Genomic DNA, 23,982 nt, shown 5'->3' on the forward strand with positions numbered 1-23,982 from the left:
AAGGATGGAATAAATATATCATAGCATAATGTATTGTTAAAGCGTGGATGCTAAATTTACACTAAGGATTATGTAAGGAAGTTCCTATGGGTCCTGCTACCCTGTAAATGCTCATTAACTCTGTGAACTCTTTTGACTAACGTTCGTCTTATGCATGAGCAGTCACAGCCTGAGGTAAGCGGGAAGCCATCAGCGTAGGGAGGTTTTGACAAGGCAGTGGGCAGTGGTCTGTTCAGCATTCCTGGGGATGGCCGGCTGGCCGTGAGCCCTTTAGTCCTCCGTGCCTGGGAGGAGGCGTCCTGTTCTCCCTGAGGTCTGGGCTGCGGGGAAGGAGGGCGTGTCTCCCAGGCCTCTAGTTCTTCCTCTGCGGGGAATTTGCCTGTGGATGCAAATACGCCGATGACTCCAGACCTTCTCAGTCAAATACTCTCTCCCCGTCAGCTGGCCCCCGCTGAGCCAGGGATGTTATGACAGTGGTCGCCCTGGCAACCACGGGAAGGCGTTGAGCCGCTGGCGGTGGCTGCAGCAGTTTCAGTACCCTCATGTGGGTCTTGATAACCCCAGGGCCTTGGCTGCTCGGCCAGTGACCCAGTGCTGCTGGTGCTACTCCGCCAAGAAAAGGAGTTCAGACTTATGTCTAGAGGTCTCATGCCCGCTTCCAAGGGTATTCGTTTACTGAAAGACTGAGGAAAACGTCTTAGGCCCTGCTTGTATGCCAGGCCTGGCTCTGATCGCTGGGGAAAAGACAGGCCAAGCCCATGTTGCTCCTGAGCTGACAGCCTGATGGGTGTGTGGCGGTGGTGGTGGGGAGGTGTAACCATGGAAACCAATAAACAGGATAATTTGTGCGGCAGCAAAGTGCTACGGAGGGGTAAAAAAAAGCAGGGTGGTGTGTGATGGTGACATTTCGGGGTGGTAGGGAAGGGGAGACACCTGAAGGGCGGGAAAGTGCCCTTTGTGCCCACGGCTGGCGGGAGAGGGCTCTGGGCACTGGGAGAAACAGGTGCCAGGCCAGGCCCCCTGGACTCAGGCCTGCTAAAGAGAAGGCAGCAGTGCCGGGTGCTGACCGGGAGTCCTGAGCGGACAGAGGCTGTGGAGCCTGCTCGCGGTCCGTGGTGGCCTGAAGCCCACCCGTGTCACTCCCAAGCCTGCTTCCCCATTAGGTGAGAGAGGAGCCCTTGCCCTGACGCTGTACCCCAAGACTCGTGAGACGGGCTGCGCAGCACCCCCTCAGCGTGCGCTGCTCTCCTGCCGACTTTCACGGGCTCTGCTCTGCTTCTAAACAGAGCACCCCGGGGTGACTGGTTTGGGCTGCGGCAAGCCAAGCCCCGTGGACTGACCCGTAGGTCCCTGGGTTTGCCTGGGCAAAGTTTCCCGTCTCACATTAGGAATTTCAGACACAATTATTTTTAGCTCTGTCACATGTCTTGACTTTTTAATTTTTTTTTTTTTTTTGTTTATGCTGCTAAATTTGCCATCATGCTAATACGGAGTACAGTAATAAGGCATGGAGGGTGCTCAGAGGGAGCCCAGCCCGCAAAAATTTTCCATCTGCTGTGGAAGGGGCCAGGCTGCCCCCTGGGGTGAAGATGGGGAATTGCACCCCAGCATTCCGGTTCTGTCCCGGTGGGACCACCTGTGAGCCTTCTGACCCGGCTTGTGCTGACTGCGCTGGGAAGTGTTTAGTTTGTGCCCGCTGCACGGATGAGCCCACGGCCCTTGGAGCGGGCAGCGTGCCGCAGGTGCTGAACGGCTTCTGGAACCGATTCCTGACCTGCTTTTGTTGCCCTAGGACCCAGATACTTCGGCTTGTCTGAGTAGCACATTGCTTGCTCTGCGGAATAATTCAGTCCATAGATGGATGTCTGGTCCTCATAATCTTTGGGAAGCTTGTCGTTCCTAGGCCTTCCCCAGAGTCACTGAATTAGGATTTCTAGGGGATGGGGTTGGATGTTTGATTTTTAAACAAACCACTCCCAAATATTTCTAGATTTTTAAAGTGTGGAAATTGGGGGAAGAGAGAAATGATATTAAAACAATCTAATACCTTGGGAGAACTATGTAAGTGCTATGGCCCTCAGTTTCTCCATCTGTAAAATGGGGCTATTGCTATACTAGGGCTATTGTGAAGATTCGATGAAATAATTGCATGTTAAGTGTTTAACAGAATGCCTGGCACATATATATTGTATGTTTAAAACTTAACAAGGTGGCTGGTGTTAAAGATGACTCAGGTATATCTTTATTTTTAACAAATGTCTGATTATCATGAGATTTGTAACTAATTGTATAGATCAGTGGTCCCCAACTTTTTGACACCGGGGGCCGGTGTTGTGGAAGACCATTTTTCCACGGACAGGGAGAGGGGAATGGGATGATGACTTCAGGGTGATTCAGAGGAGCACAAAACCTCCATAACCTCGCATGCGCAGTGCACAGCAGGGTCTGCGCTCCTATGAGAATCTAAGCCTGCAGCCAACCTGACAGGAGGCGGAGCTCCGGCAGCGATGTGAGAGATGGGAGCTCCTGTAAACAGAAGAGGCCTTCACTGGCTCCATCCCGCACCTCCTGCGGTGCAGTCTGGTTCCTAACAGGCTGTAGTGACTCTTGAATAGATAAGTCAGGCTTTTAGAAAAATTAGAAGCAAGTCTCCCTTATAATAACTGACAGATACAGTTGCTCACATTTTGGAGAGTTTCTTTTGTGTGTGTGTGTGTGTGTGTGTGTGTGTATGTGTGTATGCGTGTATGCATTTTATATTCAGAAAACGAGATTCTACTATACCTGTTGTTTGGGCTGCAATAGATCATGTTGTTCTTTGCGTGTCAAGAAATAAGAGTTTAAAGGGCTGGGGGTGTAGCTCAGTAGTAGAACACTTGTTTGGCCTGTCCAGGGCCCTGGGCTCCACTCCTAGCACTCCAGAAATAAAAAACAAAGAGCAAAGAGTTTGTTAGACTTTGGTTGAAATCCCAGTGCAGTCACTTAGTAGCTTGGTGGGCTTTGACCAGTTATTTAACCTTTCCAGCCAGGAGTCGTGGTGCACACCTGTAAGCCCAGCACTCGGGAGGCTGAAGCAAGAGGATTGCTACAGGTGCAAGGCCAGCCTTGACTACACAGTGAGACCCTGTCTCAAAAAACAAAACAAAACAAAATAAAACACATTTACCCTTTCTGGGCCTCACTTTTCTCCTTTGTAAACAAAGGACAGAGATTACCCGTATTATCTCAGGGTCACTGTGAGGAGAAAGTGATTAACTGTGCATCATGGCATTCCCCTGGAATGAATCTCTCTTAACTGACAGCCGTGGTTATTCTGTAACATCAGTCTTGTGGCCTGGCAGAGTCAGCTGCGGATTCCCAGAAGCTGTGTGATCCACCCGCTTCAGCTCACCCTCTGGTCAGGGATGGGGTCGGAGATTTGCTCACACAGCCCCAAAGGTGAACCTGAACCTGGTTCCCTGTGCCTCCAGGGGCAGGCTGGCGCCCTGTGCTGCCCTCCCCACCCACCCTCCCCGCTTCAGCTGCCCTCCATCCCTAATGCAGCTGGCTCTGCCTCCTGGGCAGGTGCCAGGATGCTAGTCCCTGGAGACACTTCCCAGAACCCAGTACTCCTTGTGCACATTGGACGTGGGTGTGTGGGGCAGGAGGGGCTCAGCCCTGACTTCTGTATAGACGTCATCACATGTGACGTCTCAGCAGGCCGGTGAGGAAAGGTGACATAGGCCCATTTTTATTTTGTGTTTTGCAGTACTCAGGGTTGAACTCAGAACCTTTGTACGGAGCTAAATACCACCTCTTTTTAAGTTTTTAAATTTTGAGGCAGAGTCTGGCTAAATTGGTCAGGCAGGGCTCAAACGCGCAATCCTCCCACCTCAGTCTTCCAGAGTGCTGGGATTACAGGCGTGTGCCCCCATGCCCGGCTGTGTGCCTGTTTTGTAGATGAGAAATTGGAGTCTCAGAGAGCTGCAGTGACTTGCTCAACCCTCAGAGCCGCATTCAGAGACTCTCAATGCCCAGTAGACTCCCAACATCAACAAGCAGCGGCTCAAGGCCTGACTTCTGGTTTCCCAGCTCTGAGGGAAGGGGCTGCCGCCGGCTCCTCGTCTGATGCGCTGCGAATGGGATGCAACTTTGAAATCAAGCCCGGCTCCACCACTTCCGTACCTGTGCACCCGAGCAAAGGGTTCAAACTGTGCAAGCCTCATTTTACCCCTCACAGAGTGGGCTTGGAGCGCCAGCCTCCTGGCCCACATTGTCGCACGGATTAAAGGCAGACGCGCGTCCCGCGTACCCGGCCCTCTGCACCACGCCACTGTAAGCGCTTAGCGGACGTCGGCGGCTGCTGCGGCTGTGAGTCTCGAAAACGGCAGTAGACAAAGGTGCCCCCAGCAGACATCACAGAGCTGCTCCCGTCGTGGGCTGCCGACCCAGGCCTCAAGGGGTCCCTCAGGTGGAAGACTAAAAAGGACGAGGCTGGTCTGTGGGAACTGCCGTGGAGCGATCCTCAGGGCATCCTGTGAGACACCATTTATGTCAGAGGATGGGAAGTGTTGCACATAAAGCCGCCCCTGGGTTTTCAGCAGGTCCGTGCATATGTACAGAAGTGCTCAGAAGAAGCTTTGCAAAGAGGGTGCCGACCAATCTCAGTGGCTGCTACCCTTACCTCCAGGGAGAAGGGGACCCCATCTGTGGGACTGGCCAAAGGAGCTTCGGTCTCATTTGAAAGGTTTTTTTTTTTTTTTTTTAATATATGCATGTATTTGTTAAATAATGAAAGTAGGTTAAAGTTATCCATTCTGCAACACTGAGGCTTTGCAATCAGACTTCAGTTGCTTCTTTCTTTTTTTTCTTTTTCTTTTTTTTTGTACTGAGGACTGAACCCGGGGTACTGAGCTATATCTCCAGCCCTTTTTCCTTTCAAGACAGTACCACAGCACATTGCCCAGGCTGGCCTTGAACTTGGCAGTGCTCCTGGGTAGCTGACATTAAGGGCATGTGCCTGGTATATGGAAGTCCTTAGCAATAACACTTTTCTTTTTATTATTGCATTGATTTCCTTTGTCCTTTCAAATCTGGAAAGGGCTCCTTTACACTTTAAGGTATCCAGTGTGTTCATTATTAATGAATTACAATGCAAGAAAAATTGTGAAGGTCCTCTCTTCAATACAGTGTATACAAATAAAGTCTCAAGGAAGAAGTCATAAGGCCTTACTGGCCAAATAACATTTGAGATAGCCTTTGGAGAAAAAGTAAGATTTGCATGAGTTGATGGAATGGTGTATCTGTTAGTTATGAATCCCAGTAATGCTGTGTAACAAACAAGCACAAACTTCAGTGGCACCCTGGCTAGGCATGTGGGGTCAGTGGCAGATTGGTGGTCTTTCTGATCTTGCTTGTCTCTCTTATAGTCAGTGGGCCTGGCAGCAGGCGACTGTCAGCTGAGCTAAGATGGCCTTGGCTGGGATACCTGGGAAAACTTGACTCTGCCCTGTGCCATCCTTTGCCCTTCAGCTGACTGGCTGGGGCGCCTTCTCATGCAGATAGCAGATTCAGGAAAGCAATAGCAACACACAGGCCTCTTCCTGTTGGGTGAACTAAGTCACATGTTCAACTTGATTGATGAGACTGGGCACAGTACAAAGGCTATGGATACTGGAGGTGTAAAGGAGTCACTGCACCTTTCCTGTCTATTCCAGGTGGGTATGGAAAGGACATCCAGGTGGGAGGAGCCTGGACAGACAGGTGGCATTCACAGTGATGTAATTAGGAAATGAATGCAACAAGAGTGGAGAAATGGAGTAGCAGTGAGCTCTGAATGACAGTCTAAGAAACAACACGGTAGGACTGTGCTTCTCTGACTCATCCCCTGGATGTCATTGCCACTATATTTTTTGGTCTATCTGTGTATTTCCTTTAGATCAACCCAATTTTTAAAAGCATACATGTATTTAAAAGTTAAACTTCATACAACCACAGTAATGGGAAACTAGTACCCCCTGCCATACGCAAATGGTGATCAAAGAAATCAATACGATGAAAACCAAAGTATCATTAAATCACGCTTCACAGCATCACCTGCCTGGGGCTCTGGGTCCGGCCTGCTCTCTGTTATAAAGGGAGACTGGCGGGTGTTGGGGAGCTGTTACAGATGTCGGGACACTGAACAGAGCCTGTCTCCTTGAGGTGGACGGGGCTGGAGAGAGATTTGGAGAGAGAACACAGCTGGTGTCTGCTGCCAGCTCACTTGCTGGCATGTCTGGTGCCACCTCGTTATCACCAAACACCTGCAGCTGGGAAGAGCTGTGTTTTAGGGTGGTGCTGTGCTCCGCCGCTCGTGTTATTCAGCTTCTGAGCCTGGCTTCGTTCGTTGCCCGATGTCACTGGTTTTCCAATGGCCATTGCTTTTTTAATTTGTTTTCCTTCAAGAGATTGAAATGGCATTGTTATTATTTTTATTTATTTATTTATTTTGTACTGGGAATCAAACTCAGGACCTTGTGCTTGCCAGGCAGGTGCTTGTGCCACTGAGCTACATCCCTGGCCCTTATGATTATTATTTTTTAAAGAGACTAGGACCTTATTTCCTTTGCAGTATTTGAAAGGCAACACAGGCACACAGAGGGATAGAATAATAACTAATATAACCTTGTTTATCCAGAAGAAAAAGCTGGAGAAAACCACTTCGCAAAAAAGTCTAATTTGTGGGTATTGCTCATGAGGTATATGTGTATTCCTTTCAAGCAATTTCTGTTAATTATACAGATTTAAATTAATATGAATTTCAATTGAATCTCAAACTCAGGAATTAAATGACTTGGGAAAGCACAGGGTTTTTTATTTTTATTTTTATTTTTATTTTTTTTCCCAGTACTGGGAATCGAACTCACGACCTTGTGCTTGCCAGGCAGGTGCTGTGCTGCTGAGCTAAGTCCCCAGCCCCCAGCACAGTGTTTTTTAAAAAAAATCTAAAAGTGTATTCTCTTGCAGTTAGACTTTAATCTGTAGTTTTTCAACTGTGGAGACATGATAATGGTTGACATTTAAAAAAATTTTTACTGGTAGATTTTACATACACATATTGAATTTGTACCTGTACATGATATATCTGGATTCTTCTTTTTTCCCCAATTCCCTTCAATCCCTCTTTTCCTCTTTATTTACAAAAATCTTTGTTTCCATATTTTCCTTCTATTCTCTTTTCCTTTTCCATCATTCCTTTTTTTTCTTTTTTCTCTTTTTTTTTTGCGGGGGCGGGGGGACAGGGTCTCGCTATGCAGTTCAGGCTGGCCTGAGCTCACTTTGTAGCCTAGGCTGGTCTCGAACTCACAACGATCCTCCTGCCTCAGCCTCCCGAGTACTGGGATTACAGGCATACACCCCCATGCCCGGATCTCCCTTCCTTCCTTTCCTCTCCCCTCCTCCCTTGTTCCCTTCCCGTTTGAACATTTTCTTCCCATTTCACGATATCACTTAAACATTTTGGTCCTTATTTACACTTCTGATTTCTCACACCAGAGAAACTACATGATATTTGAACATATGTGTCTGATAGATTTCACATAAGATTATGGTCTCAAGGTGCATCCATTTATCTAGAAATGTTTCAGGTTTATCATTCTTTATAGTAGAGTAGTACGCTGTATAAAATAACCACATCTTTTTATCCATTCCTCGGTTGATGGGCATTTGGCCTGTGTCCAGGATTTAGCTATTACGAACTGTGGTTCTATAACCGTGGGTGTGCATATATCTCTGTGGTATGATCCTTTTAATTGTTTCAGAACGATACCAAGAAGGGGAACAGCTGGGTCAAATGGCACCTCTAGTTTTAGTTTTTTGAGGAATCTCCACATTAACTTCCACAGTGGTCACAGCAGTGTATACTCCCACCAACGGTGGAGAAGGGTTCTTTTTTCCCCACAGCCCTGCCAGCATTTGTTATTGGTTGATTTCTTGATGCTGTGTTTTGTGGTAGTAAGTACAGCCATGTAGCCATTTCTTTCTGGGGTGGGATGGAATTTCAGTATTATTTTGTGTCTCTCAAATGGCCAGTGATGTTGAACATTTTTTCGTATATTTATTTGTCATTTTTACCTCTTCATTTCAGATATGACTGACTGTTAAAGAATATTTATTATTTATTTTAAAACTGATTAATTTCAGTTTTTTAAAAAAATGCCTTTTCTGGATACTGGTAGTTGGTCAATTTGAGGTCTACCCCACCAGTTAATTGTTGAAGATACTTGTGAACTCATGTAACACAAAATCAGCACCTTTGCTGGGGTGTTTTGAGAGATTTCTTGGTCTTGCTCTGCGCGAATAATCCCCCTCAACCCTCACCACCATCCTAGGAAGTAGGTGTGATATAACTGTCATTTCTGGAGGAGAAAACTGAGGTCAGAGCATGTTTGAACTTTACTTGAGGTCTTTTCAGCCACTCAGAAACTCGGTGGGACTCAGACCCGGCATCCTTATTCTAGTTCCTGGGCTACCTGCTATTAGCGGTCACTCCCACACACGGGCAAGAAAAGTAGTAAAATGCAGGGTTACAGAGCTGCTTTATGTTTCTCTGGTCCTCTGTGCTTTGCTACTTTTTTTCAGATACTAATGAGCGCACCACTTAATCAGCGCAAGGGAAACAAGCTTTCTAGGCAAACTTACTGCCGTGAAACACATCCATCGTCACATCAGACACACGAGACCTCCTTGATTTTAGCTGCACAGGCTGCTTTTCCACTAGTGAGGCAAGTTATAACCCTGGGAGAACCTTTTTGTGTCTTAAAATTTATTAGATTAGAGGTAAAGAGTAATCATTGTTAGATACAGGTTTCATATCTCAGTCGTTTTCAGATATTCAGCTTTGGCTCGGATTGTACGGAAAATGTCAGAAGATAAACTCTTGAAACTCCCAGAGCCTAAATAGTAGCCAGTATATGGTTGGTGCTCTGTAAGTGTTCGGAATAAACCAAAGGTCAGGTATGTGCAGTGTGTGGACAGGAACGCAAACTAACTCTTTAATTAAAAATATTCTAAATATCGGGAAAAACAAAGTAATCTATGCTTATACTAAAAGTTAAAATAGTAAATGTTTATAGTATACTGTAGTTTCCTGTATTCTGTCAGCAAACTATTAATGGTAAATATGTGTTTGCTGTACATATTTTTCTATGTGTTCATAAACATTATCAACACATATAATTTTTTGAAAACATAAATGTAATCATATTATACAGTATCTTTTTCTGTTTGCTTTTTCCCAGGAGATAAAAATCTTGGAGATTTTCCCAGATCAGTATGTGTTAATCTGGCTTATTTAAAAAAGTTTTATAGTAGTCCATGTTATAGGAGTGCTATGGCTTATCAGTGTTTAGCTTTTCTATTAATATATCTTTTTTATTTTTTTTACTTTTAAAAATAACAAAGAGGCTGCCACAGCCAGCCAGCCAGCCAGCCTTTCACCCTGTGCACACCATGTAGAATAAGTATTTTGTAGGGAGATTGTTGGAAATGAGATTTCTGGAATTAAAATGCACAGGTATTAAAATGTTAACAGGAAGTTCTAGCCCAGCCTGGGCAACTTAGCCACTTAATGAGATTCTGTTTCAAAATAAAATTAAAAAATATAAAAGGATCAGGGATCTACCTCAGGGTAGAGGTCCTGGGTTCCCCACTCCTGGAAAAAAAGTGTTGCTAGGGATTTCCTAACCAGTTGCCCTCTGGTGGCTTCCTCACTTTACTGCATGATTCTCCCACAAACACAGAATGTACAGCAGGCTGCATGCAGATAGGTTCCGGGTAAATGCTACACCGAGTTTTGTAAAAAACTTGAGCATCCCTGGAGTTGGTATGTGTGGAGGCTTCTCAAACTGATCCCAATCTTGGGTGTTGCCAAGCCTATCAGAACCTAGATTTTAGAAATATTCTTACATCTTTTCCACTCGCAGCAGGTAATACACATTCCTTGCATTTAAAAATATTGCTATAGAGAAGCAAACAGAAAAAAATAGATCAACCATAATCTCACCCAGGGAGATAACACCTGCTAACATTTTGTTCCAGACCTCTGCAGGCTTTTTCTAGGCTTCTGTACACAGGTAGTTTTATAAATCCATGTGCCACATTATTTTGAATGATATGCTATCATACAAATACTTTGTAATGGCTTTATATCATTCTCTAGTGGTGAAGAGTTAGATTGTTTCCAATCTTTCAAGCTCTTCTCAACACAGAGCTGCAGGTTCGTGACTATCCTTCATTATGTCTTTGGGATAAAACCATAGAGCAACATGGTCCCTTGGGAATGGACAGCAAATATGGCCATGTGTGTAATCTGGAATTTTCTAGTAGCCGCATTAACAAAGAGACAGATGGAAATAATTTTAATATTACATTCCACCCAGAGCATCCCAAATATTATCCCTTAATCATGTAATCAGTATAAAATACTAATTTTTTTGTAGTACTGGGGACTGAATCCAAGGACTGAGCTGCCTTCCTATCCCCCCTTTTTTATGCAGGATATTGCTAAATCACTAAATTGTCCAGGCTGGGCTTGAACTTTGAATCCTCCTGCCTCAGCCTCCTAGAATGCTAGAATAACAGACATGTACCCCCACTCCTGATTTTAATGTTATTTGACAACCCTAAGACTCTGAAATGTGGTATGTATTTTTCACTTACCCATCTCAGTGTAGTTGTTTTTTTGTACCAGGGCATGAAACCAGGATCTTGTGTGTGCTAAGCAAGTACCTTACCACTGAGCTACACTCCCAGGCCTGTTTTCCTGTTCTTTGCTTTTTTTTTTGTTTTGAGATGAGATTTCACCGTGTTGCTCAGGCTGGCCTAGAACTTGTAGGCTACAGTGATTCTCTTGCCTCAGCCTCCCCCGTGGCTGGGACTATAGGCATGTGCCATCACACCTAGCTCAATTGAGTATTATTCTCCCAAAACAATAAAATTATATTCAATAGAAAAAATTTTACACTGCTTCAGTCTTCCAATTTCAATTAAATTAACTAAAATGAAATAAGGAAGGAAGCCAAGGGATGGAGGGAGATGGAGGGGAGGGGAAGGGGAATATAAAAGAATGGCTGGTGGGCCACCATGGTGGACAGGGGACCCAAAGAGTCATTTTCACTCTCATGGGCTTCTCAGTATGTGAAGCCAAAGCAGAAATGAGGAGGAATTCCTGGAGGTAGGGTTTGGGGATCCACTAGCAAATTCAAGCCATTGGGGTTGAGAGATTTGCACCTAGGATTTAGGCAAAAGCAAGGTAGCCCCTTAATACATAGTGAAAATTTGAGTTTGAGCATACTTTCTAAACCTTTAGAAAAAATTTAGCAAGACTTAAGGACATTTGACCACATAATAAAATTTATTTGTTTATTTATTTTTTCTGGTACCAGGAATTGAACTCACGACCTCGTGCTTGCCAGGCAGGTGCTGTGCTGCTGAACTAAATCCCCAGCCCCTCACATAATAAAATTTAATAATGGCCTTTTTTTTGGTTGTTTTTTTGAGACAGGTGACCTTGAACTCACTATGTAGGTCAAGCTGGCCTCAAACTCACAGCGGCACTCCTGCCTCAGCCTCCCAAGTTGGAGGAGAGGCATGCACCACCATGCCCAACTTAATAATGGCTTTTAAATTAAAATTAATTTTATTTATCTTATAAATAAAATAAAAGCTACTATCCATTCTGGATAAACCTTTGTCAACTGCAATGGGAGCATAATAATCGCATGTTGTACTAGGAACATTTTTCATATGGAATCTCAATTTAGGTTTTAGGAGAAAATATATTTTAAAAAAAAATTCTTCTGCTGTAATTCCTCCCTTCCTTTTGTGGTATTGGGCATTGAATCCAAGGCCTTCACATTAAGCTACGTTTCCATCCCATTTTAAAAATTTTTTATTTTGAGACAGCATTTGCTAAGTCACTAAGTTGTAATCCTCCTGCCTCAGAGTGAATAAATAATGTCTGGACTATTGGCACCACAGCATGGGGCCCTCAGATATTTACAGAATTATCATATTTACCTTTTGGTTGATTTTCCTGCTCATGTAAAACATTTTTTATACAAGTACAGAAATCCACATAAAATAAATATACTTTGCAGCATCTCATTCTTTGAGCTCGTTCTTATTTTCTCAACACTATTTTCCAAATTTTTATCCTTTTCCTGTCCCAGCTCTGGAATGAGCCATTTCTCCATTGACACCATTGGGTAGAAAATCATATTTGGCAGTGTTGGGGCCAGTCTGATCCTCTTCCCCAGAGTGTCCCCCTGTAGCAGCTAGCAGGAACTCTTTCCTATTTTCCTTACTCTTCTTTATTAAGGACCCACCTGATCTTTGTCAGCCTCTCAATCTGAAGTCTTGTACCATTTTCTCTTACTTTCTAATTGAAGCCTTTTCCTGAAAAAAAAAAGAAGAAAAAGAAGTAGCATCCAAGATCTGGGTTCTAGGTATGCATATTGTTCCTATAATGTTCTTGCTTCCAGTCCCTTTGGTGGATTGCGTGTATGTATGATGCACATACAGTGTATGTATGATGCATGCATGTGTACAGACATACCCACATGTACATCAACATTTACTGGTATGTGTGTGTGTCTTGGTAACCAATGCCTCTATTCCCAATCCAACATGATGGGGTCAGTGCTAGTCTTTTCCCACCTCACGTTTGTATTGCTTTCCCCAGGGAGTGATAAAAATAATTCTCAGTTTATTTCTTTCTTTGGTCAACCTATGGTGCTTTGCTAATTTCCCATCTCCATAGTGCTCCTGCCAGCTTGGACACTCTCTTCTTGGTTCCTGAACCTGGCAGGGCTGCCTTCCCCTCCCGGCTCTACTGCCTGCCTTGCGTAGACTCCACTTAGGGATGGTTTATAGAGTTTGTTCTACCTTTTCACCGATTTTTCTTTTTTTCATTTTTCTATTTTAAAGAGAATAGTAAAAAAAAAATAACAAAATACAAACAAAACAAAGCAAGAACATTAAAAATGATAAAGGCTTTCAAACCAAATGATAGGGATTAACAGTGGTTGTTATATTACATATTGTTATCTTCAGCGAAGTTGCTCAGATTACTAGACATAAGAATGGAAGATTGATCAAACCATTTAAAAGAATAAGAAAATTATAATTTAAAAAAAGATTAGAGACCATACCGAGTTTCACTAGACAAGGTGGTAGGAATTCACCAATGGTTGTTACATTGCATATTGTTGTCTTCATATCAGTTGCTCAGATTACCAGATATAAGCATGCAAAATTGGTCAAGATATAAAAAAGGTTTAAGCATTAACTGTTTACATATTTATCTTAAATGAATAAAATATCCATTTTATTTCTAATCCTTTTCGTAGTTCTGATACTTCATTTCTGAGATTTTCTAGCTCTGATTTAAGTTGGGTTTTCTTTTTTCAGATCTTGTACCATTTTCTTACTGTCTCTCCAAGAGCTTTGAAATAGTAGGTTACAGTTTTGTTCTGCTTTGTGAGTGCATTTTTTCTGATGTGCTTGCATTGTCTATGGGAATATTTTGCCAGTTTCTTTTCATTATAACATTGAATGAGATTCTACCCTGCATATTTATCTATTGCTCTTTTAGCAAGTTATCCTAAAATGTAGCAGCTTAGCACAAAATCATTGATTATTTCACATTTCATGCGGGTCAGGATTTTAGAAACAGATTATCTGGATGGTCCTGACTCTGGGGTTTATCACATGTTGCTGTGAAGATGTCAGTGAGGGCTGCTGTCAGCTGAAGGCTCGACTGGGGTTGGAGAATCTACTGTGAGAATGGTTCCCTCCCTCGGCTGTTGATTGGAAGCCTTGGTTCCTCACTGTGGGAATCTCTGTATAGCTGATTGAGCATCCTCGTAACATGGCAGTCGGCTTCCTCCAGAGAATGAACGAAGAGGAAGCTGCAGGACCTCTTATGTCCTCATCTCCAGAGTTGCACATTGTCACTTCTGCCGTGTTTTATTCATCACTAAGCCTAGCCCACGCTTGAGGAGAAAGCAATTAGGAGCCACTCTTTTTTTTATTATTATAATTATTAACACACAGTAAGTATACAAATTGAGGCGTTTCACTATGGTATTTTCCTAAATGCATATTATACTCCACCTCTTGAAGGGAGGAGTCCGACAGCATGGTGTTTGCTTTATGAGATTTTTCACCTTTTCCCCTTTCTTCCAACCCCCTTAATCTAGACCATCTGTTCTTTTGTCCTGTTTCTCTTGGATTTCACTATGGCACTGGGTGAACGCCTTCTGGTTTAGCACCTGTCCTCTCATTGGCTCCTCATGTCTTCTAGTGAATACCTGGGGGCTCTTTTCGGGTTCTCCTCTTCATTCCATAAGATGTCTTGTTTCTCTTCTACACCCTCCCAGGCAGGAGCAGGTACCATACAGGTTCTGTAGCTGTCAGTGGGTGGCCCATACCTTCTTGTGTCTTGGGGTTCCTGGAGATAATTCATCATCTGTTTTTATTGAAAATGTAGTCTGTGCACTTCTGGTTTTGCTATCCTCTTGTTTTGTCCATTTTTAAGGGTCCTGATGCAGGGAGGCAGGAGGTCAGAGTCAGTGCTAACAGCCACGATGGAGTGATGTGAGGAAGGGGCCAGGAGCCAAGGAATGCAGTCATCTCCGGAAGCTGAGAGCAAAGAAACAGATCTTGTCCCAGACCTGCAGTGGGAGCACAGCTATGTTGACACCTCAGTTTTAGCCCAGTGAGGTTGACTTTGGACTTTTGAACCCTGGAACTGTTGGCTAAGAAATTTGTGTTGCTTAAAGCTGCTAAGTTTGTGGACATTTACTATAACAATCAGAGGAGAGTAACAACCCGGGGGTCAAGATTCCCTCAAGAAAGGGGGCCCAGATGTCTTTTAACCTCCCCCAAGGGAGGCTGTAGTGACAGAAATCCAACTCCAGTTTAAGAAAAAAAAAAGAAAGAAAGAAAGAAAAAGAAAAAAGGAAAACAAAAAAGTGAGTACATTTGTCGTTTCACAGTCCAGGGCTGTCTGGTTTCTACGCTCACTCCATGGTCTCTGCTGATGGTCAGAAATCTGTAGTCATAGGGAGAGGGTGACTCCCTCTCTCCATGTTGACTTCCTCTTGTCTGTGGCCCTAGGGATGGCCCCAGCAGCCCTGGGCTTCCGTGACACCTAGCTGGCTGCTCCAGTGCCAAATGAAGGTGGGGCCCTGGTGCTTAGAAGAGGCCCCGAGATGCTTCTCAATGGCTCTGCTGGGTCCCTTGTTATCCTTGACCCCTACATGGCTGTGTGGCCAGGGCTGGGCCCTGGGTCCCTGTCCAGGCAAGTAGGGCGGGTGGGATGGCTTCACCTGAGCTGCATGGCCTCGGAGGCCAGGAAGAATGTTACCCACAGGAAAGCTGAAGTGTTCTTTTTGAGAAGGGGGAAAACTGAGACTGGCTGGGGTGAAATAATGCCCACCACTGCCATCCCCTGCTCCAAATCCTGGGATCCGGACTGCAGAACTATCTTGCTGATGACTGTTGATTCACAGTGCTTTGAAATGCCACAAGCATCTGTATATCCCTAAGGATTTAAAATTGTGCTTCATTTAATTACCTTTATTAAATATAGTTTAGATTACATAGATAGTGTAGTCTGGGTAACTACTGAAACAATGCCAAAAGCTATAAAGAGACACATAAACATTTTTGCTGTCCCCCCTTTATAGGGTCTCCCTCTCCCAAACTGGAAGCCTGGAATTTATTCTTCTTCATCTCTTCCTCTGCCTAGGCATGCAGATCCTGTTTTTCTTCTTCTAGTGTTGCTAGCTTTTACGAACTAGTCGTAAAGTCTTCTGTTTCACACATCTTGACATCTCTCCCAAAACATGAGTTCAGGTCTATTTCATTTTAAAAGAATTTGTTAATTTGTGAATACTTGTATGTGACTTAGGGAGTCGAGTGACACCTGTATTTTTAAATAAAATATTCCTTCCACCCCTGTTCCTCATCCTCCCTTTCTTTTTCCCCAAAGGATCAGGAATCCTTTGAGAGAGACTCTGCTTTTGCAAAGATTTGTAGAGGGAAACATTTTTTCCATGGGAATAGGGCATTGTTTATTTTTATTTATCAGTGTGTCTTGGGAACTGCACTGGATTAGTACTTAGCATGCTTTGTAGCTGTATTTTATAGCTGCCTTTGGCTGTAGCATCATTTATTTGGACCTCAGGGTGTTTGCAATGTTTTGTCATCACAAACAGAACTGTAAGAAAATGTACCTTGGACACAGCTGTTTTGCCTAAGATTAGCACTTGTAGAATGAGTTTCCAGAGGCGGATTTGTTGGGTCTGGGATATATGGAAGGAAAATGTAAGTGCATACAGCTAAAAAGCCCTTTGCCAAGATGCATTCCAGGCCCATCCCCAGCCCACAAAACGTCAGAGCCCGTTTGCCCATTTCCACCAGCCTGGTGTGTTTGGGGGGTTCTGTTGCTATAACAAAGTACCAGAGGCTGGATATGTTTTAAAGAAAAGTTTATTTGGCTCATGACTCTGGTGGCTGGAAAGTTCAGTTAGCGTGGTGCTGGCTGTGTCACACTACAGTGGAGAAGTACAAAGGCAGCCAGCTGCTGGCAGAAAGGACCAAGCCTGTGGGGTTGGTCTGGAGGGTGGTACCCCAGGACCTAATCACCTCCACCAGGGCCATCTCTTAAAGATCCAGTACCTCTTGGGAGCATTACACTGGAGACCAAGTATCCAGCACTTGACCATTTAGGGGGTCACACTTAGACCCTATTCAACCCATAGCAGGTGGAAACTGGATCTCACTGTAGTTAAACCAAAATCTTCAAAATACAGAGCAGGCTGGGGTTTGGGTGGAAGGTCGTGCGTGTGGGGGCTCCTGCCTCTGCTCCTCGAAGTAGCGCTCTGAGCCTGTCCCTGTCCTCCTTTGTCTCTGCAGAGCAAGCTGGTGAAGTACTTCAGCCGGCAGCTGTCCTGCAAAAAGAAGGTGGCCCTGCAGGAGCGCAACGCCGAGCTGGATGGCTTCCCCCAGCTCCGGCACTGGTTCCGGATCGTCGACGTGCGCAAGGAAGTCCTGGAGGTGACCAGAGGCGGCCCTGTGCCCTTTGACTTTCACCCTGACCCTGACCCTGACCCTGACCCAGCAGCTACCCCTCCTCCGCTCCTCGGATGGCAGACCTGTAGCTGTGCACAGCACAGTCCGCGGCACACAGTGGGCCCTCGTACGCACACACTGGACAAGGGCAGGCAGGCTCTCCAGTGTGGCTAAGGCCGTGGTTCTGGAGTCAGTCAGACTTCCTCCAGCTGGGCCACTTCTTAACCAAGTCAGATTAGCCAAAGCGGTTCACCTCCTAGGTCAGCACTGTCCAGTGGATCTTTCTGCTGTGGCAGGAATATTTCATATCTGTGCAGTGTGATATGGTAGCCACTAGCCATGGGTGGCTCCTAAGCATTGAACTGTGGTTAGTGCAGGTGGCTGAGGACCTGGAGTTTTAATGGATTTAATGTTAATTGATGTGGCCCCTGGCTGCCATGTTGGATTGCAGTCTTAGAGCGTTGGTCTCCCCATCTTTTAAACACAGGTAATGATTATCCCCTCTTCTTAAGTAGCTGGCATAATAAAATGAGGCGACCGCTATAAAAATGTTCAGCTCATCGCCTGGCACTTAACAGCACTCAGTGAATATCATCTTTTTGTTAAAGTTTTGAAGTACAGTAACAGTCACAGCAAGCAGTTTGGCAGTGGTAAAGCGTGGCTGGAACACCTGATTCTTAGTGTCCACCATCAAGTTGGACCATATCCTTAAGGTCTCAAGAACTGTGAGGTTTCCTTGTCCTCCTGGATCCCAGGAGCTGGGCCCAAACCACTGCTCCTGATGCCAGTTCAGCTCATATCATCCAGTCTTTCGTGCCACTCATCAGTTTATCCACATGAAGGATCTCAGCTGTTGAGATGATTCATATCGTCTCAGTGACCTTCTGAGTGGGCGGGGCTATTATCCCCATTCTGCAGAGTGATAATCGAGGCTTAGAGATGAAGTGACCTGCCCAGCTGTTGAGTGGGCAGGAGAATCCAGCTTGGATGGATGCCAGAGCCTCAGGCTTTTGGCTCATTTCCTGCAGCTGGGAGCTCCCTGAAAAGGGCAGAAGAGGAGGTTCCCCTGTGACTGTGAGGCCAAGAGCCGTGTTTCCAGGGCTGCTTGATTCCTGCTGGAAGAGGCCTTTTGTCTGCTTTAGATCTTGTCTTCAAGGGCAGAAGTTATGCCTGACCCTGCCTTCTCTCGAATCCTGAGCAACACACAGCACCCTGCCTTGCTCACCCACCATGCCGCGCTGGCAGTACACAATTCTGTCTTCCCTTTGTGCACCCCAGGATGGCCAGAGTGGATACCCTTGGAAGAAAGGGCTCCGTACAAGTACAAACGTTACATTTTAATTACCTAGCCCGGACCCCTTTCCAGAAGCTTTGAGGAGCCTTTATCAAGGGCCAGTTATGGAGGAAATAAGGCACAAGCACCTCTTCTGGAGGAAAAGCTGAAAACTGGTGGCTCTCAAGCTGCATGTGGTCGACAGATATTTCTCCTTGACTGATAACAATTCTCAAAAATTTATTTTAAACTAATATTTTAAAAACTGGACAAGTTTACCTAACAAGCCCGAATCTCTGACTGGGAGTGTAGCTCAGTGGTAGAACATGTGCTTAGCATGTGTGAAGCCCTGAGTTCCCTTGCCAGCAATGCAGAGACAAAACACAACACAACACAACACAACGCAACACAACGCAACACAACGCAACACAGTTCAGATCTCTGGCTTCAAAGTCAGAATTGCTAATCGTGCTGAGCCCTTGTCTAGCGGATAAGCTGATGACCTCGATCTCCTGCCCCTTTGGGTCCCCGAGGCTTCCTCCAGCCCATCGATTTGCTCATTTGCATTTTCCTGGAGTTCTGGAACCTGAGCTTGTGCTTTTGGTCTTTGACCTCTGAGTCCAAGTCTCCCCGCTTAGGAAGCGGAGCTGCAGTTTAGCTCTCTGCCTGCAGTTCATAAGTATGTCCACCAGAGGTCCTCCTTCAAGGAACCGGCAGTGTAGAGACAGCTTCGAAGAGAACAGGCTGGTTTCAAACTGCAGCCTTGTGCAAGCAAGGGGGACCTCGCTCAGTTTTAGTATCCTGGTCTTTAAATGGGGTAAAAGTATCATCGCTATGTAATTTTTGTAGCATATAAAGAAAATCTATGGAAAGCACTTAGAACAATGCTTCCTTCACCCACCTCAGCTGATACTGTATCACACATACAAGCTGTCTGCTCTCTTGCCCAGGTTTGTAAAGGCTTTCTCCACGTTTACGGCCATAAAAATGACTTCTACATTTTATGTGATCCTAAATTTCAGCGTAAATAGTTTTAAATAGAAGAATTAAAACGCATGAGTCCTACAGCAAAGAGGAGAAAATCCTTTCATGCTGTGCACGCTCTCCTCTTAACTGATGCATCCTGTACGTTTAGACCCGGGGTTATCACCTTTGTTACCCTAGCCTAACCTGCAGTGTGTCCCAGTGTGACAAAGCCCCAAGAGACTCAGTTACTGTTCTCTTTATGCCCCTGGCCGAGGGCACTGATCGGGCTTTGCCTGTTGCCCTTAGCTCGTTTATTTATTTATACATTTTGGGTTAGAATTTATGTATTGAGATTTTCCTATTTCTGATTGAGTTTAATGGTGGGGAGCTGAACTTTGTTGTAATACTCAGATGTGACCACCAGAGGGCAGAAAGCGCCCACCCTATTGCCCTAGACAGCACCGTCCAAACATGTGAAATCTTTATTTAAATATTTGTGTAAAAACGTTGGCTACCATTAGATGCTATAAATGAAGGCGAACCATATACATGTACTATGTATATATGTACGTATATTTATAGATGGGTGAGTACAGGAGTTCAACAGGTTTTGAGGCGTACGCTTATTCTAGGCAGATGCATTAAGCTGTGCGAGTCCAGCTTACCGCTGTTCCCCGGCCCCTGCCTTGCCGGAGGATGGCCTTAGGCTGCAAAGCCGAGCCCCGCACACACAAACCCGGTCCTATTCCTGGCACTGAGTTGCCCGTGGGCTTTCGGCGTTTCCCCCCTTATAACCCTGAAGGTGCACTCGAACCCTCCACCCTGTGTCTGGGACGGAGTGACCCGAGAGCGGAGGGCAGCCAATGGGGGACTCGAGCTGTCCGGCCGGCTTGGGTGTATTCGCGCCAGGACTTTGCTTGGGTCTCTACAGTCCAAGCCGAACAGGGGCCACGGGAGCCATCGCGGAGGCTCAGCATAGGGCCCCGCTTCCTAAGGTCCTCAGAACCTAGGTGTGGACGCAGACAGATCCAGGTGATTAAGTGCTGTACGTGTGGGGTACTGAAGATGCCCTAAGTGTCTGTGCGACATGACCGAGTCCGCATATTTAGCATCCTCCTCTTGTCGGTAAGAAAAGGGAGGCCCAGAGAGGTTAGGCGACTTGTCCGAGGTCGTGAATGAATGAATGGCAACCCTGAGACTCAAACCCAAGCCTATCTGACCCCAGGTCTCAGACCCAGCCCTAACCCTTTTCGTAAGAGGCATTTGCACAGCGGCGTGTTCTCCTCTGGGCGCCGCTAGGGGGCAGTGTGGAGACGCTCGCAGCCAGGTTGATGGTTTTCTGTCGCCTCCCCTAGGAAATCTCTCCCGGCCAACTGAGCCTGGAGGACCTCCTGGAGATGACGGACGAGCAGGTGTGTGAGACGGTGGAGAAGTACGGAGCCAACCAGGAGGAGTGCGCCCGCCTCAATGCCTCCCTGTCCTGCCTCAGGAATGTGCACATGTCAGGTGAGCGGTCCTGGGAGCGTGGACACCTGTCCTCAACACATCTGCCACCGCCTGCCACCACGTCCGGTTCTTTAGTTCCTGGGAGTCAGTTCTGCAAATCCCAGCCTCGAGAAAAGTGTCCTGTCGGTTCCCACCGCGAGGTGGCCCTGTTGAGCCCAGACCCTGTTGAGCGTGGACACCTGTCCCCAGCACATCGGCCACCGCTCTGCCACAGCTGAGCAAAGATGGGTGGGCCTGGGGTTTGGAGGCTGGAAGACCCCTTGGGTTTGCACTTAGCCCTGGGACAACCTGCTGAGCTCCATGGCGCCGGGGTCTGGATAATTATGGTCCAGATCCCGAAATTGTGTGTTTGTTTGTGTGTGTGTGTGTGTGTGTGTGTGTGTGTGTGTGTGTGTGTGTAAGACCAGGGCCTTTTACCTTAGACATTCTGAAGTGCCGTTGCACTGCAGCTCACCGGCTAGCTTCTTATTTTCTTACATGAATACAAGGTGTGCTCGAGAACTATGGCAAAAGTTTAAGTAAAAAATTTATTACAGTAAAACACATGTTGCTGTTAAACCCTTCTCAGCATTCACGCCCTTGCTTCAAACACATGTATCCCCTACTTAAAAAAAAAACAACAAAACACTAGAGTTGGGTGTAGCTGTACATGTTATTTGGAAACTTTTTTTTTGGTACCAAGAATCGAACTCAGGACCTTGCACTTGCCAAGCAGGCGCCTGTGCCGCTGAGCTGTATCCCTGACACACTTTTTTTTAACATAACAAGATAACCTCTGGACTTGTTTTATCAATTTAGGTCCAAATATATTGTTACCTCTCCCTGATCTTTCCAGTGAATTGTTGAAACACCTATTTGTCTTCATTAGCATAATATCAAATGTCACCATCTTGAGGCTTCCTACATCCGCATAGTCTCATGATTTTTTTCCGCGAAAGGGGGGCTTTTTTAGCTCCTGGGAATCAGCTCTGCAAATCCCAGCCTCGAGAAAAATGTCCTGTCGGCTCCCACCGCGAGGTGGCGCTGTTGAGCCCAGGCCAGCAGAGCCTGGCGGATGCTGATTCACAGGCGGCCCTGGTGGATTCCACACGGGGGACCCTTACGGAACCGTGGGGCGGATTAGCCAGCGGTGAGCCAAGCAGAGCCTGTGTGTGAAACCGGTCCTTGGCCCGGATCCCCCACACATGACCTTTGTCATTTCTCTTGAAGGCAGATCTGGATCCGGGCTTCAGGCAACATCCACAGGGCCTCTGCTCAGGGCTGCCCTGGGCGTCCCCAGCCTCTCCTCATAGAAATCAGTGCCATCTCCTACTTCCAGCTGTGACAAACACCAGTGTCCCTGAGTATTTCCAGATGTTCCCTGGGAGGCAGAGTCACTCCGTCCTCCGGTCACAAAGGTCCTCACCCACCCTCTCGCAGCCTGGACAGAGCCAGCGCCCCTGCCCTCTGCACCTGCAGGGAGAAGTGGCCGGCGGTTTTCCCTCCTTTGAAACATGGCGCTGAGCCACAGTGCGCGTCCCCGACCTCCTCCTTTGCCAGCAGATACATTTCTTTCTCATGTTTGATGCTCAAATGCTGGATCCTGTGTTCAGCTGTCTCCTAGTTTGGGACATTGAGGTGGTTCCCATGCTTTTCCTGTCCCGAGCTGGGCTGTCCGTGGGTGTAACCACGGCTGCCCTACTGCAGTGAGTCAGCAGCTGTGGGCTCCTGCAGTGGGAGAAGAGCGAACACTGCCGCCTTGCTTTCTAGGAAGTCCATGCTGCCGTTTCACGACCCCTGCGCCTGCCCTAGAATTGCATGGGCTCCACTGCTCCCTGTGACAGGTGTTTTTGTGGCATCCTGGACCGGATGAGACCTTGCAAGTCCCTCTTAACAACTGTTCCCCACACTGTTTTGATCAAGTTGCATATTAGAAGTGTGATTTATGGTACAACCCATGCACACGCGTAGATACACGTATCTAATACAGCTGCAGTGCTTCATGACGCAGTATGCACTTTATCATCCACATGAGAGGAGCAGATATTTCAAATTCTTCACTGTTTTATTCTATGTCTGTTACCAAATTCTGGCCGTGGCCTTGCACTTTCACATCACACGTCATTTATAGGTTGTGTCCCGTGTGACACCCCTATACCCCCCGCCCCTGCAGGGGCGCAGTGTGGCTGGATGCCAGCCGCAGGCCTGGGGCTCTGGTCCTTGAAAGCGATGCCCCAGTGCCCCTGCTTTGCTTTAGCTCTGCTCAGACTTCTTGGGAAAAGATTGTTAACCCGGTTTTGAGTTTCCTCGCCACCCTACATCAGCTTTGCCAACGTGTAGATAGCTGTGCCCCTTACTACTTTTATTTTTTACCTTTTTGGGGGGGTGTGCTGCCGTCGGCAATGGAAGCATTTCTCTCACATTAGACTGAAAGCCGCAAGAGGTTGGGATTGTACCCATTTCTGCTCGTTGTTTTATCCCCTGGGAAGTCAATATCTGACACCCAGAATTTGATAATTAAAAAGATCTTATCAGGAGACAGGGTCTCACTAAGTTGCCCAGGCTGGCCTTGAACTTGTGATCCTCCTGCTTCAGCCTCCTGAGTAACTGTGATGGTAGGGGTGCATCGCCACACCCAGTTTAATAAATACTTTTAAATACATAGCTCTGCCTCCTCCCTTGGCTCATGGAGCCTCCCAGCAGCTTTAAGTGCACAACCTTTGGCAAGGATTGCAAAGCCCCTCAGGCTTGGGCTCCTGCTTGGAGCCGCACTATGTATTTTTCCCTCAAGGCCTGAAGATGCGCTAAGTGCACTGGCCGCTTAGTTTCCTGGCCAAGGCGTGGATTTCACAACTCTTTCCCAACTTTCCCTCTGCCTGGAATTCTCTTCCCTCTTGTCCTTCGGGTCCTTGTCTTCGTTTGTCACCTGCTCAGCCTCAGGCCCCCCGAAGCCTGGTTCTCCACAAGGCCCTTGCCTGCTGGAGCTTGCAAATCCAGTCTGTCTCTTGCCCCAGGCCCCCAGTGTGCCACATACTGTCCTGTGACGTGCAAGGTCTGTGCCACCAAGCCACCTCTGTGTCACCTCCCACCTCACGTGCTCACTTCGCCCCTGCACAATTTGGTTCAACTGCCCTGGTTTCCTCAGTGTCTGCTCAGCA

General features: G+C 46.4%; 1 protein-coding gene across 2 annotated transcripts in view; it reads left to right on the plus strand.

The window, feature by feature from the left end:
- Positions 1 to 23,982, plus strand: part of Ksr2 (kinase suppressor of ras 2) — a 402,376-nt gene that overhangs the window by 74,768 nt on the left and 303,626 nt on the right. For both annotated transcript variants that reach the window (XM_013520300.1, XM_013520301.1), the window contains exons 2-3: positions 16,945 to 17,085; positions 20,695 to 20,845. In XM_013520300.1, the coding sequence (XP_013375754.1) occupies positions 16,945 to 17,085; positions 20,695 to 20,845 (292 nt within the window). The remainder of the gene's footprint in view (positions 1 to 16,944; positions 17,086 to 20,694; positions 20,846 to 23,982) is intronic.

Source organism: Chinchilla lanigera, unplaced genomic scaffold (genome assembly GCF_000276665.1).
Source record: "Chinchilla lanigera isolate Chin_1 unplaced genomic scaffold, ChiLan1.0 scaffold00054, whole genome shotgun sequence".
NCBI classification, from domain to species: domain Eukaryota; kingdom Metazoa; phylum Chordata; class Mammalia; order Rodentia; family Chinchillidae; genus Chinchilla; species Chinchilla lanigera.